Source organism: Hyperoodon ampullatus (genome assembly GCF_949752795.1).
Source record: "Hyperoodon ampullatus genome assembly, chromosome: 19".
NCBI classification, from domain to species: Eukaryota; Metazoa; Chordata; class Mammalia; order Artiodactyla; family Ziphiidae; genus Hyperoodon; species Hyperoodon ampullatus.
The window spans coordinates 2,343,028-2,357,978 of NC_136932.1; the positions used below are offsets into that span (position 1 = coordinate 2,343,028).

Genomic DNA, 14,951 nt, shown 5'->3' on the forward strand with positions numbered 1-14,951 from the left:
AGAGGGGGCCAGGCTCAGCTTTCTGTACTGTTCCCAGATCTGCCCTGTGCCCTTAGAGACACCAGGGTGTCATAAAGTAGGACACACATGTGCAAACACCCAGGCACACGTATGAATACTTCTGAGCTCTAACCCTGACTTTGACGCTTACTCACTGTGTACCCTCAGGTACACAGTCATTTGCCCTCTCTGAGGCTCACCTTCCTCATCTATAAAATGGAGCTAATCATATGTATCTTTCAGGATTTCTGAGGAAATTAAATAACACATATAAAGGGCTTAACACAAAGCTTGGCCCAGTGATGGAGCTCAATAAACTCTACTGTCAGTTCTAGATGAAACCAGCTTTTATGCAGTTAGGACACTCCTCAGTTGACCTTGGGAGTTCTAGGTGCCCTCAATGGGCCCAAAGTTGACCCTTCCTCCTAATGAGGGGAAGTCTCATATAGAATTCCTCCCTCTACTGGGAAAGTCCTTTCTTGATTCCAACCTAAGTCTGCCACATCCTTCAGATGTAATGGAAGGACAGCCACCCAGGACAGACCCATGTGCTGGGCCTTAGCACCAGCAGAAGGGAAGAGGGCAGAGTTTAATCCAGGCACACCTTGTTTTGTTGTGCTTCGTTTTATTGCACTTCACAGATATTGCCGTTTGTTTTTGTAACAAATTGAAGGTTGTGGCAGCCCCGAGTTGAGCAAGTGTATCAGCACCATTTTTCCAAAAGCATTATTTTTAAATTAAGGTATTTTTTTTAGACATAATGCTATTGAACACTTAATAGACTACAGTATAGTGTGAACAACTATAGTGCAGTGTAAACCTAACTTTTCTATGCACAGGGAAACCAAAAAATTTGTGTGACTCGCTTTATTGCAATATTCATTTTTATTGTGGTGGACTAGAACTGAACCCACAATATCTCCGAGGTATGCCTGTATCTTTCAGTTACTAATCAGCTAAAGAGCTGCTTCTCCACATCTATATACTTGCAGTGGTTCATTAATTTGTGTTTCCACTGCAACAGGAATATTTTCCCTCATTTATTGGAAGACTAGTGAACAGCATCCTATATCTATCTTGTATCCAGCCACTATACCAAAATTTTCTTACTTCTGGAAGATTTTTCCCCCCTAAGGTGTCTTGAGTTTTCTAGGTATACAATCAAATATCAGTAAAAAGAAATCTTTTGGTTTTTCTCTGATTTTTTTTGTCTAGCAGGAGGGATTCTGGGGTTATAGCAGAGGTAATCTTTCATGAATGAAGAAGTCAGGAACTTCATTTGCCTCTGCATTAACTCTGATCCAGGCAGGTATGGGATGATCTCACTTCTTCAGACACCTTCTCACCTGGGCTGCTCAGAGGGCTGTCCTGGAAGCACAGTCAGAAGTCCTCACCCTTTAGCCAGTGTCCTGCGTAACTTCCTCCCCTCTTCACAAAGCAGCTTCTGTCCAGCCCACCCCTCTCTCTGTGGGGTGTTTGGGGAAGACAGTCAGACTAGGGTTCTGCTCACAGGTGGAGACCAACAGAGGAACAGGGATATCTGGACAAGACACCTCAGGGACAGAGAAGGGTTTCTTGCTTGGCAGTCAGAGATAACACTAACAACGAATCCTTGCTGAGTCCTGACTGTGTTATAGTGCCTTTTATTGTTTTAACTCATTTAGTTCTCACCACCCTAAGAAGCACATGCTATTCATTATTATCTTCATTTCCCACACGAGGAAGGTGAGGTACAGAGAGGTTAGGAAACGTCCCCAACTTATATAATGTTATAAACCGATGTTACCTCAATTAAAACAAAGAAAAAGGGGGGAAAAAGGAACTTGACCATGGTCATAGAGTTGGACTTGAACTAAGGCCTCTGGCTTTCATTTTTTTCTTGTGTGCGTGTCCCTGGGGACACTATACTCTTCAACCTTATGTGGTAAGTTGGTGGGACAGAGGAGGATTTAGGCGGATGGGGGAACTGGGGCAAAGGAATAGGTCACCATATCCCCTGGCATACCTGGCGAATCCCCTGGCATACCTGGTGTATCCCCTGGCATAACTGGTGAATCCCCTGGCATACCTGGTGAATCCCCTGGCATAACTGGTGAATCCCCTGGCATACCTGGTGTATTTCACAATGCACCAAGAGTTCACTCTCCCTGTCTCCATGGCCTTCTTCCTTTTTTTAAAAAATAAATTTATTTATTTTTGTCTGCGTTGGGTCTTCGTCGCTGCACGCGGGCTTTCGCTAGTTGCCTTGAGCAGGGACTATCTTCGTTGCAGTGTGTGGGCTTCTCGTTGCGGTGTCTTGTCTGTGTTGCGGAGCACGGGCTCTAGGCACGCGGGCTTCAGTAGTTGTGGCGCACAGGCTTAGTTGCTCTGCGGCACGTGGGATCTTCCTGGACCAGGGCTCGAACCTGTGTCCCTTGCATTGGCAGGCAGATTTTTTTTTTTTTTTCCCAAGGCCTCTTACTGTTGTGGCCTCTCCCGCTGTGGAGCACAGGCTCCGGACGCACAGGCTCAGCGGCCATGGCTCACGGGCCTAGCCGCTCCGCGGCATGTGGGATCTTCCCGGACCGGGGCACGAACCCGTGTCCCCTGCATCGGCAGGCGGACTCTCTACCACTGCGCCACCAGGGAAGTCCCTCCATGACCTTCTGAGATATCATTCTGATCATTATCCCCACTGCACAGTGAGGAAATAAAGATCCGGAAAGGTAAAGTGACTTGCCCAAGGCCTCTCAGCTGTGTGTCTGCATTCCAGAGACTCCATGAAGTTTCTCTGGATGCGGAGACACATTTTGCTTTCCAAGGGGCTGGGGGAATAATTCTTACTGTTTGGATGGGGCTGCCAAGGGGCTGGGAGTGGGAGGGAGTTGAAGCCAGGGATGGTCCCAGGGCAGATTCAGGCTTTGGAGAAGGAGGTAGGAGGACCTGAGGACGTCACCAGGGGTGGAAGAAGCCTGCATTGGTGGATCCAGCTGATCCCCCTGGGCTTGGGGAATGTGACAGGAGCCCAGCAGAGGCATGTCAGCAGCCTCCCACAGTCTGGCTTCCCCCAGGATCTGTTGGAGCAAAGAATTCCCGGTGGCTCCAGGGCTGGGAGGAGGAGTTTGCAGCAGGCCCCAGCTTGCAGGGGCAGAAAAAGCAGCTCCTGGGGCCAGCCTGAGAGGAGTGGTCTGGTGGTTCTGTGGCAGGCATGGTGGGAAGTGGGAGGGATGGGACCTGGGCAAGGATCCCATGCCCCCATTCCCACTTAATCCTCTGCCCAGCCCCACGCACTGAGGCCTTCCACCCCAAAGAGAGTGGGAGCACCAGGCTTGGGGAAGGGGTGGTCAGGCAGAGAAAGGAACCACTGAGGGGAGAGCCCCCCAGTCGGAGAGGGGAGGCCAATGCCCTGCTCTCTGGCAACCTCCAGTCTGAGGAGGAAGCACAAGTGCTGATGGGTCAGGCAAAACAGGACAGAAAAGATGATCGCGGGGAGAGGCTTCTAGGCCAAGGGGATTCCTGAGCAGAGAGGGGAAGGAATGATACCCTCCAGGGAGCCTCATGACTGGAGTGGGATAATCTAGATGCCATGCTCCTGGCCTCATGATTTGGCCTGTATGTTATGCATCAGCTTGAAGTGGGGAGGGGGAGAGAATGGGGGCTACAAGCCAGAGTGGAAGTCCTCAGGCTGGCCAAAGGATCTGACCCAAAATTCAACTGAACTCTGAAAGGGCATGGTTCAGATGAAGCTCAGAGGAATATATTCCACATATGTTCCACAGAAAGTAGAACCCTCCCCTGGAAATGAAGTAACCTCTCCATTTTGGGGCCAGAGAGACTGAAGGCCTGGCACTGCACAGAGGTGAATCAGAAACCTTGGTGTTTGGAGGAAGCTTGAAGCCAACTCCTTTCCCTTCCTGGGCTGGCAGACACATCCCCCAGGATGCCACTGGGGCTGAGTACCTTAGAGACATCAAACTATGGGGACTGAAAAGAGCTGCAGAAGGCATCCATTCTGGTGGGAGAAGCAAAGCCCTGTACTCCGGGAGCCTCCAGTCTGATGGGAGAGACAGGCTGTGCTTTACAATGCCCCAGACTGGAGTGGAAAGTGGTGGTGGATACACATCAACCCCTTATACACACACACACACACACACACACACACAGAGGATTTAGGAAGAGAAATTATCTAAGCTTCAGAGGGGGTGTGTAACTTGCCCAAGGTTACACAGTAAGTAGTAACCAAAGCAGTGCTTTCCTCACCACCCTGTGACCCCTGAGGTCCCTCCTCCTTGAGTTGCTGTCAGGGCAGGGGCACTGAGGGTTCAGTGGAGCCCTCCGAGAGGACAGCCTTTGGGTTTCTGTGCCAGGGCTGGAATCTATGGCTACATCTGGGAGCCACAGGATGTGCCAGGAAGGGCTGGGACGGGAGCTCTTGCTGGAGCTCAGGAAAGGAAGCAGGCAGGGCTTCAGGGAACAAAGAAAATAAAGTTATAATCAAATTATCAGGTTCTTGGCCATTCAGTCTCTCTCCCCAACTGCTTACCAGGGAAATATTCTCAGAAAATAGGAGATGGACAGCCAGGAAAGGGGCGTGGGAATGAGAAGGGAGCGGGAGAAGCTCACACATAGGGAAGCTAGTCTGTGCATTTCTGGGGATGTTTCAGTCTATTTTCGCATGTGTTTAAGTCCCTGAGCATTTCCTTCTTGGTTCATCCCTCTGTGTTGTGCTTCACTCTGTGAATACATAACCTGGGAGTGTACTTCTCTGTATATGTCCATGTACAACCACGGAAGGCTTCCTGTACACATGCTCACGTGTGTCTCGCCTGCATCTCTGCCCACTCCATGTATGCTGTTGTGTGTGTGCATGCACTTTGTTCTATGGCAATGTGTGTGCCCTTATGATGCCCCTGTGCCTGGGTCCTTGCATCTGCCTGTCTCTGTGCATTTGTCTGGGGCCTTTGTACTTTGAGGTTTGGGGTAGAAGAAACTTTAATTCCCCCCTTTTAACCAATCCGGGCTGGCCAGGAAAGGGGGGAGGGGAGGCATGAGGAGGCAGCCACTTTTCTCTCTAACTTTTTTTCACCTTGGAAGGGGAGAGACAGCAGTTGCCCAGGGACTCGCTGATAGGATTTCTCCCTGGCTGTCCCAGGTCCAACAGCAATGCTACTCAGAGAAGGGGTGGGAGAAAGGGCTGGAGAGGGGAGACTAGGGCTGAAGGGTCCCTCCTCTCCACTCCTCCTTGGCATGGGAGAAGCCAGGAGACAGATGGGAGAGAAGGGAAGATATGAAAGAGGAATACTTTAGGGTCAGTGAATTTTTCTTTTCCACCCTTATTGTTAAAACGTTACTCATTTCTTGGAACAGGGGATCCCAGGTGAAGGGGGACCTTCGACCCTTGAAAACCAGGGTACTTTGGGAACAGGGTTCAGAGGAGTTTTTGCAGAGGCCTGAAGCCCATCCCCACACACTGGTCCCAGCCTCCTACCTTCCACCCCAGTCCCCTCTAGGCACCATACCCACCTCCACCTCCACCTCCTCCCAGGCCAAATGAGCCCTGGCAAGGAAAGAGTTATCCCAGGTGAATTAGGGGTGGGAAACACCTGCAAGATGCCCCTCTGAAGGAAGAGGCTTCAGTGGTCCCACGGACAGAAAGCTGGGAGGAGATTTGCCACCACTACAGTCGTAAGAGTTGAGGCTGGATGCCAGGCAGAGCTAGGACGCTGATGATCAGATCAGGGGAGGAGAGAGAGTGGGTGCATCATCACCTCCTTGGAAGCAAGAAGTCAGTGTATGTCCTCTCTGGCCTTTCCCTGCTCTACCCACATCCTTTACAAGTTCTGGGGAAGTCCTTGATCTCTAAGGACTCATCTACACAGGCCTCAGCTACCCGGATAACATTCCATTGACTCTGGATACAGTCCCAGAGGCAAGTTCAGGCATCCAAACTCAACTGAGGTTTGGAGCTGAGTAATCAGCTGCTAGGGCTATGCAGACATTTTGTTGGGGGAACAGCCAGCTCCGCACCCCACCTTGCAGGGCAGATGTGTGGTGGGGGAGGGGCGGTCTGTCACTCGGTCTTCCCAGCCCCCTCCCACCACCGCAAGCTCCCTCTTCCCACCTGCAAGTAATTTGGCCAATGGGAGGGCAGTTCAGATGGCAGTGTGGAATCCCTCTAGATCTGTGTGTGCTTGGTGGGGAGGGGGCTAACTCCTTCCCCCCAGACCCAGTGTGCCCTTTTCCTCTTCACAGCAGCAAATTACTTGTAATTATCTCGCATTGAAAGCCTTCAGGAGCTGCTCCCAAAATTGCTTTAATTGAATTAATTGAATCTCATTTTGTTGGGGGAGAGATGGGGGACATGTCTTAAAATAGCACGTGGGGAGAGGGCAGGACAGCTCCAAGTCAGCTTTCCTGTGGCTAAGACCCGTGCAGGTGAGAGAGTGGGCTCCAGGCTCAGCTGCTTCTAGATCCCGGCGCTTTTGCATTTAGGACCTTGCCTGTGTCCTGCTCTCAAAGGTGATGCCCGGGATGTGTGGAGTTCTCTAGTCTCCAGCCCCTTTTCTCCTCCTTGCCCTGGGGAGGCAGGTGGGCTGGAGGCAGGAGGTGAATGGATGGCCGTGGCAGTGTGAATTCAGCATCGCTGTGACCCCTCCTCTTCGATAATCATACAGCAGCTATAAACACCATTTATTAAGTGCTTGCTATGTTCCAGGTACCACGTCAAGCATGTTACAAGCACCATCTCATTCCATCACCACAACCGCACTGGGAGGCAGGTCCTATTAGTGTTCCCATCTTAGGGGGGAGAAAAAGGAGGCGGAGAGAGAGGTTAAGCAACTTTCCAATAGTCACACAGCAGAGCAGGACTCTTTGGAGGCCAAAACCCCAGTTCTAAACCATTCAGTAGTGTCCCCCCTGCCTTTTTTTTGCGGTACGCGGGCCTCTCACTGTCGCGGCCTCTCCCGTTGCGGAGCACAGGCTCCGGACGCGCAGGCTCAGCAGCCATGGCTCACGGGCCTAGCCGCTCCGCGGCATGTGGGATCTTCCCGGACCGGGGCACGAACCTGTGTCCCCTGCATCGGCAGGCGGACTCTCAACCACTGCGCCACCAGGGAAGCACCCCCCTGCCTTATTGACCCAATTTTCCCAGAGAGGTGTCCTCACAGGAAGAAACCACAGCCTCCCTTTCTGCAGCTCCAGCGGTTTGTGGGAAGGGAATGGGGTACCTCTTCCACTGGGGTTCATTTCCATCAGCAGTCAGGAGCCCAGGGAAACTGGACCAGCTCCCAAGTGGACAAGGATTCCTGTTTCCACTGAAAAGGGAGGATGGATGGGTGTAGGGAAGAGGGGGCACTGTCAGCTCAGCTGGCCACTGGTTGGAAGAGTAATTACACTCCTTCTGCTACTTGAGTTTACAATCTGGGCTGTTGTTTTAACGATGCGACTCTTGTCCAATTAATCTCACCTTTGGAGGCTTTCCGAGATGGAGCGGTAGATCTTATCTCAGGTCTGTGGAAAGAAGAGTGTGCAACCTGCCGTGGGAGGGAACAGCCGCCTTGAGGACCTGTGGCCTCAGAGAAGACCCAGAGGAGGAATCTGGGGCTGGGGCTACCAAGAGAGCCGGTGGAGCTGGGGTGTGTGGCGAGGGGCAGGAGAAGGCATCGGTGGGGAGGAAGAGGAAGGCGTTTCTCTTCCTGGCATCCTCATTCCTCACCGCTCCTAGAGCTTGGCTTTGACCCACCCTGTGCCATTTGCCACCCTCAGGAGACCCCTCCATGTACATTTTGGGGAATGGGGGTGGCCGCTGACACGTAACAGGGCCTAGGAGGGGCTGATTGCAGCCCTTTTGAGGTGGGGGGCTCCCACTGACTCTCATAACCCCTCTCCCCTACATAAGACTCCAATTTGGGCTTCTCTGTGGCCAGCCTGGGTTGGTGCGAAGTGCCTGGGTGGGCTTTCCAGTTTGCCTGGGAACAGGTTTAGGTAGTAAGAAGGAAGCTTGACTTGGGAGCTTCTAGTCTGGAACTGGAGGCCCCTCCCCCAAGGCCTCAGGCCAGGCTGGGCTGGATTCCCTGAATTATTTGCAGCCCCTGTCCTCTGTCCCCCTGCTGCTGGGTGCCAGGTGCACGCATGCGTACATGGGTGTGTGTGTGTGTGTGTGTGTGTGTGTTGACTATGCCCTCACTGCCCTCTGTACTTCCCTTAGCCTGGCACTTCACACAAGTGGCTGGTCATTGTCTGGCCTCTGTTAGCCCACAGGGTCTGCCTAGGTCACTTTGGCATCTCCAGTATCTAACACAGAGCAGCAGCTCTACACATGTTCGTTGGATGGAGAAGTCCGGTTCCTTCTGGGGTTTCCCTTCTCCTCTCCCTCCTGCTCCCCCTTCCACTAGGTGAGTTGGGGCCTCTCCACCCCAAGGAGCTCACTTCTCCCAGGGGAGGACTGGACTGGGTCAGTAGGTGTGGCCTCTCCCAAGGTGAGCAGGGGCTCTCCCTGGGCTGAAGGTGGGCACAGGGGGCTGTGAAGTGCCTGGCTCCCTCCAGAACTGGGCCAGGAGAGAATGTGCTGTGAGGATCACTCAGACGTTGATCATTCCCTGTATTAGCATCTTCTGGTTTCACACTGGAGTGTCTGAAAGTATGGATATTACTAGAACATTCCAGAGCTAGAACCGGTAAGCCAGTTAGTGGTAGAAGAGGATCCAGTGCCTCTAGTTCAGTGCTGGAAGAGTCAGATGGGAGAGAAGAGAAAGCTGAGCAAATAACCCCTCGGCTCCAGAAGTCATGACATGAACATACCTCACAGCCAAGGCCCAGGTTTCTGTACAAACTTGAATCTCTGGATGCTCATGTTATGGGGGATGGTAAGAGCTTGGGGGGCTGCTAGTCAGATTGGTTATAAATATGAGCAGTTCTATTCAACAGAGACAGCTGTGAGGAGCTAAATTGCTGGGCTCACCCCACCTATGTGGGGGCATCTCTACCTACACTTGTCCCCATTCTCCCCAAACCCTGCTGGGTTCCAGAGAGTATGTGCATGTGGATTTCTTTAGGCATTAGGGATAGGAATCAGACTCTTAATAAATACTCATTGAACTAGATGGATAATTGGATCCATTATCTACTCATAGTGGGTAGACATGGGGAAAAGGGGCTTTTTTAGGAAGAGGGAAAAATTACCCATAGGTGCACAAAACTCAACTCCATCCCATCTACATCATAGGATGGTGAGTAGGTGTATCAGTTATGGGGGGGAAAAATCAGGAAAAATCAGTGGGTGGGTCTCGATGGTGGTCAACTTGAAGACTCTGGACGTCCACTTCACTTCTGCTTTTATTCACCAGTGGGTTGGGCAGGGCCCAAGGCACACAAAGAGAAAAAACACTCAGTGTTTGTTGCTGGTTGAACCCCAGGCTGTGGTGGGACTGCAGTCCTTTCAAGAAGGAGTGGCGAGACTAGGGGTCCTGGGAAGTCTGAACTCCAGCCAACGAGTCTCTCTCCAGAGCCTCTGACCAGCTGGAGGAAGGTGTCCAGTCCTTGGTGGTGGGGGCGGGCAACGGCCAAGGCTGTTTGGGTTATGAGGCAAGGAGGAAAGGACCCCAGCCCATCCTTCTTCTCCTCTAGCTCCTCATCCTCCTGAGAAAACCCATCTGGATCTGGCTTCCTCCTGGCCCAGAAGGGGTGCAGGTGGGCTGGGTCCCGCCTGGGCGCTGTAGGAGGGCTGGGAGCCTGACCTGCTCTTCCCCAGATTCACATCATCTGAGGTGGAGCCAGGACATCAGGGGAGTGATGCTGATACCAGGCTCCAAAGCTGTTGCCATAGCCACTGGTGGGCAGGGCCCCTGCCTTGGGTAGATCCCAGGGGGATGGAAGGGGTGGGGAACAGGGAGACAGGGAGGGGGACCTCCCAGGGAAGTCCCCTTCCTGTCCCCCAGAGTTCTGCTTCAGGAGCTTCTTGTACTTGGAACGTTTGTTCTGAAACCAGATCTTTACCTATGGGGAGAAAAGGGGAAAGAATGGAAGGTCAGGAGGAGTGTGCCTGTGGAAGGGAGTGACCAAGGGAAAGGGACCCAGCGGGAGGGAGCCGTCCTGGGAGAAGAGCGGAAGTTGGGAACATTTGCTCCAGCCCTCCATAAGCCCCTGAAGGCCCGGAGTTCCTGCATCTGAGTTAGAATACAGTTCTCCCAGTGTGGGTACCCTCCTCTACCCCCTGAATCACCCCCCTACCTCCCCCGCACCCCCCACACCTTTTAACACATTCCCCCAATTTACTGGGGGCCAGCTAGAACTGTGAAAGCAGGGCTTGGGGACTCATCAGTCATTCACACCCGAGGGTGAGTTCCCAGAGAACACACTTGGGGAGGGTGAGCATGCAGGAAGGATGGGACTGGCCCCACCTGCGTCTGGGTGAGGCCAAGCTGCGCGGCCAGCTGGGCCCTCTCGGGCAGAGCCAGGTACTGCGTGTGCTGGAAACGCTGGTTCAGGTGCTGCAGCTGCAGACTCGAATAGATGGTCCTCGGCTTCCGGAGCTTCTTGGTCGAGGCCTGCGGGAGCCGCTCCGAGGGCTCCGGGGACAGCGGCGGCTTCTCCGAGTCTGGGGGGCGGCCCGAGACGGTGTGTGCACGCATAGAGGGGCTGACGCGCCGTCTCACGGCTCATCTGCATCTCGTTTGCATTCCGGCCACGGATTAGCAAACACTCGTGCTTGGGGCTCGGCCCTTCTCTACCTTCCGCTCCACCCTCCTTTCAAACCCCACACGTCCACCGTGTGCCACGTGGGACTAGCCGCAGTTCCTGCCCTCAGGGAGCTCCCACTCTTAACGGTCCTGTGACCCTAAGGGGGACAGCGTCATGGGCCGGAACGAGGGTCGGGGCGGCGCCCAGCGGCGGGATGACAGAGTTCAGCCGCGTGCGGTGGCGCCAGCTTGGGGCGGGGCGGGGAAGAAGGGCTGGGTCGAGGGCTGGGCTGAGGCCAGGAGAGCACGGGGGAAGGGCGTTCCGGGCGGGGGGGGGACTCAAAAGCATTGTTCGGAGACCCGAGACAGTGTCTGCGTGGCAGCCTCCCCGCGGCCGGAAGAGGGGTGGTCAGAGGGGCCCGGCAGAGTGGGCCTTGAACGCCAGGATGAGCGCCCCTCCCAGCTTCAGAGTATGGAAAGTGCCCCAGGGTTTGCCATCACCTCCCCTACTGTAGGGGCCTCCCTCTCCTGAGGCACATCCTCCAGAAGAGTGACCATCTCTTCCCTCCGCCAAGGCTGGCTGGCTAGAGTAGTGGCTTTCAGGGGCCCTAGAAGCCTGGTGGTGCAAGGCAGCCCCCTCCCCGCCCGGCCGCACCCACGGAGGGGTTCCCGGCTAGCACGGAAGGTGACCGGGGTTCGGAGAGAGCGCAGCGCCGGCAGCGCGGGCCCTCTGGGTCGCTGCTGGATCGCGCTTGCGGTGCCGCCGCGGGAGATCTGGCCACCTCCTGCCTCCCGGCCCAGCCTCTCGAGGAATCTCGGTCCGGGAACAGCTCGGCCCCGGGATGGGGGTGGGCGAGGGGTTCCCCTCTTCCGATCCGGGCGGCCCCAACTCCGCCACTCTACGGGGACATTGGGACCATTCGTGTAGAGCGCAGTGTTGGGGAGCACGGAGCGGCCGAAACGCCCACGGGCTTAGGGTTCGTTGCATTCCTCGCAGGGCTGCCGGCCGACCTCAGTCGACAGAGCGCGGTGCCTGGGTGCCCAGACGCAGCGGGGGTCCGACCGCGTCCCCCACCCCCGCCCCCACCCCCTTCCTCCGGTCGGGCTCACCCCGCACTTCAGGTTCCACGCCCTCGACCCGCCGCGGTGACCCTGTGCCTTCACCTCCCCCGCATCCCTCACCCGTGGCCTCAGGCGCTGCGGGCTTCTCAGATCCACCCCCCTCGACCCCCGCCTCAGCCAATTCCCAGAAAAACCGTTGGGTTTCCGCTCCCGCCCGCGCCTGTCGGGCCTCCCCTGCTTAGACCCGGCTGCTCGCCGCCCCGGCGACCACTCGTGCCTCTCTGGCTGCGTGAGACAATTCGGACCGCGAGGCAGAGCGAGCGGGGAGCCTACCCCAGCTGCTAAACCCTCAAAGCCCTCCGCGCCCTGACTCTGCCAGCAGACCACCCGCCCCCCAACCTTCCCAGTGCCTTTCCCGACAGCTGCTTTCTCCACGCCAGTTGCAGAAGTCACGACTGGATCTGCCCAGGTCTTGATTCAGGAGCCCAAGGGCCTCCCTTGAACCATAGCGGCACCTGCCTGCTCATCGGGGTGGTGGCACGCAGCTCACTTGGAGCCAAACCTCTCCCTGAGGCTGGGGTGGACAAGAGTGGCAGCAAAAGGAAGACCCCCAAGCCCTCTCTCACACCCCAATCATTTAATCTAGAGTGAGCCCAATCCCCCAGTTTCAGTAGGTAAATGCTATAATCTAATCTAAGGACATGTGTGGTTTTCGTTGGATCCGGGGAAACTTTGTAAAGAACAGGAACCCTCCACTCTCTTGTCCTTAAACCAAGAAAAGGGAAGGCAAGAGTGTAGAAGACAGGATTGAAAATACCAACCCCAATTCCAAGAATTCTCTTAAGGACAAAGTTATCTTATCCCCACCCCACTAAACAGACACACACGCACACACAAATGTACCACATTAGCATATACTGAAGAGGCCAAGGGATTCGTTTTTTAGAAACTAGATCATTTGTAGAAACACCCCCCCCAACTGCTCCTCTTCCAACCACAGACCCAGAAGCAGGAAAGAGGCAGCCCCAGTTCTAGCACAGAAGGCAGTTAACTTTGGGGGGCTTTGAGGAAGTTCCCTAAAATCCTCTTTTCTGGCTTCATGCAGTGAAAGCCAATTTGCAAGGGCCAAGCCTGGAAAACAGTCTGTGTCCTTGACCCATGCACACCCTTTCTTTGGACCTCAGTTTGCCCATCTGTACATTAAGAAGCTCCTACATCTCTAGGGTCACTTCTGGCTCTGATGTTTATGAGCTCATGTGTCTCAGCAGAGCAACAAGGGAAGGGAGGGAGACATCTTGGTCCTGGCTGAGTCCAGCTAAGTCACCCAGTGGATGTGCATCCTTAGAGGAAACTGTGCCAAGGACAATTGTGGGGGTAATTAGGTGGGGACAGGGAGTGCAGGGGAACTGAGCTCTAAACCCAAGCCACTACAGATGGATGGATGTACTGTGTTGCATGGGTACAGCCTGTGCAAGGCCCAGGACCAGGAAGACAGGCCAGCTCCCTGGCTTCTTTGAGGCCTTCCAGTGAGCACTTTCTTAGGAGCTCAAAGTTGCTCCAGGCAATGTAACTGGGGCCTGACCTACCCCAAAGGCAAGGGGTGGAGATAACAGGAATGGCCAGTTCCTTTGGCTGGAAGGCTGAGATCTACTACGAGAGACTGCCTGACACACCTGTGGCTACATTCTTAGAATGACGGGTAGTAGGATTTAGCCCCAGATTCTACCAGGTCAGCTTTTGGTCTCGGTCTGGCACATTCGGGCGCCAACTGGGGAGAGGGGGAGGGGCCCCGAATAACCCCCCACTTCTACTGCCCTCCAGCTGGGACTTGATTTCTACTTATCAGGCTGTGGCTTGAGCACTGCTTTCTGAGACAAGAACGCGGAGAGGGGCGACATGGAGGAGAGCAGGAGTGCATGATGGAGAGAATCCTAGGGAAGGGGCTAGGCACCTACACCCACATCTGGATTGTTTCAGTTTTCCGTTATAAGTAGGTACACAACCCCGCTGCTCCAAGGGGGTGGGGTAGGGAGCCCTGCCACCCGCCTTCACACGACTGCAAATCGAAACCAGGTCGGTCTTGAAAGGAGACCTAGATCAACTCGCCCCCGCCCCTCCCCCCTGTCTCCCGCCCCATCCCTTCGCCCTCCCCCCATCCCTTCGCCCTCCCCCCAACCCCAGATCCCGTGGAATCTGAGTAAGGTCTGAATCCCGCCAGCTGCGCCCAACCAGGCGAGGGCGAAGTTCAGGGGCTCACTGGAGCAGGACCCCGGAGGTGGGAAGAGCCGCTGCGGCCGTACTTACCTGGCTCCCGCTCTCGATGAGACTGCTGAGACGGCGCCGTGGGTAGCTGGCAGGGCAGGTAGGAGTCTCCGGGGGTCGCCGGCCCAGTGTAGGGATAGGGCAGGACGTGGCCATACGGCCCAGAATAGGGCAAATCGGAGGCGGCTGCGGTTGTGGGGGACAGGCCAAGCTGGTAGGCAGCCACTACCGATGGGACGGGGGCGATGTCCGGGAAGACGGCTTTGGAGGCGTCCGGGCCAGGGAGGGGGCAGGGCAAAGAGGTCATTGCGGCCGGGGCCGGGGCCGGGGCCGAAGGGCCTAGGCCATGGCCCCGCACGGAGTCCGCTCCCTCCGCCAACTCTCTCTTTTCGGAGCCTCGGGCGTTGGAGCCCCCAGTCAGCCTCCCCCACACTTATCCCGGGGAAAGTGTCTCTCTGCGCCTCATCCAGCGGAGAGCGCGCGCCTGGGAAAGGGGTTCCGGGGGGTGCCCCCCATGGCTTTTCCCCTCCCCCCTAAATCCATGCCCCCCCGCCCCCCCGGCTCCCTTCTGGCTTCGGTTCCCGGGACCCGACGGGGTCCCCGCCCACTTAAACGCCGCGGATTGGCTACCACACGCGGTGACCTCATGGAGGCCTGCAGCCCGGGCCCGCCCCTCCGGGGCAGCCCTGGGTAGGGAAATTCAGAACCGGGAGATGGGAGGAGAGCGGTGCGCACGGCCCAGGCCCAGCCATCTCGGGATCAGCTCCGAGAGGGATGCCGGGGTTGCAGGGCGTTTGGGGCAGTCCGATCATAACCGCAGAAACGCAAGGAAGTTGACAGGGCCGCGATGCCTTGGCGGAGGCGCTGCGGCTGCGGGGGCGCTAGGAACCTGCGGTCGCGCTCTCCGACTCTGGGGGATCTGCGCGGCGGTTGTGATCCCGCCGCCACGGACCTGCAGAGGAGTCGAGA

At 55.6% G+C, this 14,951-nt stretch overlaps 1 protein-coding gene across 1 annotated transcript; it reads right to left on the reverse strand.

Annotated features, from left to right (window-relative positions):
• Positions 1 to 9,384: 9,384 nt before the first annotated feature.
• On the reverse strand, positions 9,385 to 14,289 carry DLX4 (distal-less homeobox 4; the record flags this gene model as incomplete). The annotated part of the gene is made up of 3 exons (XM_079725006.1): positions 9,385 to 9,975; positions 10,380 to 10,576; positions 14,025 to 14,289. 3 exons carry the CDS (start codon positions 14,287 to 14,289, stop codon positions 9,733 to 9,735), a joined length of 705 nt encoding a protein of 234 aa, XP_079581132.1. The 3' UTR covers positions 9,385 to 9,732.
• Positions 14,290 to 14,951: the final 662 nt, after the last annotated feature.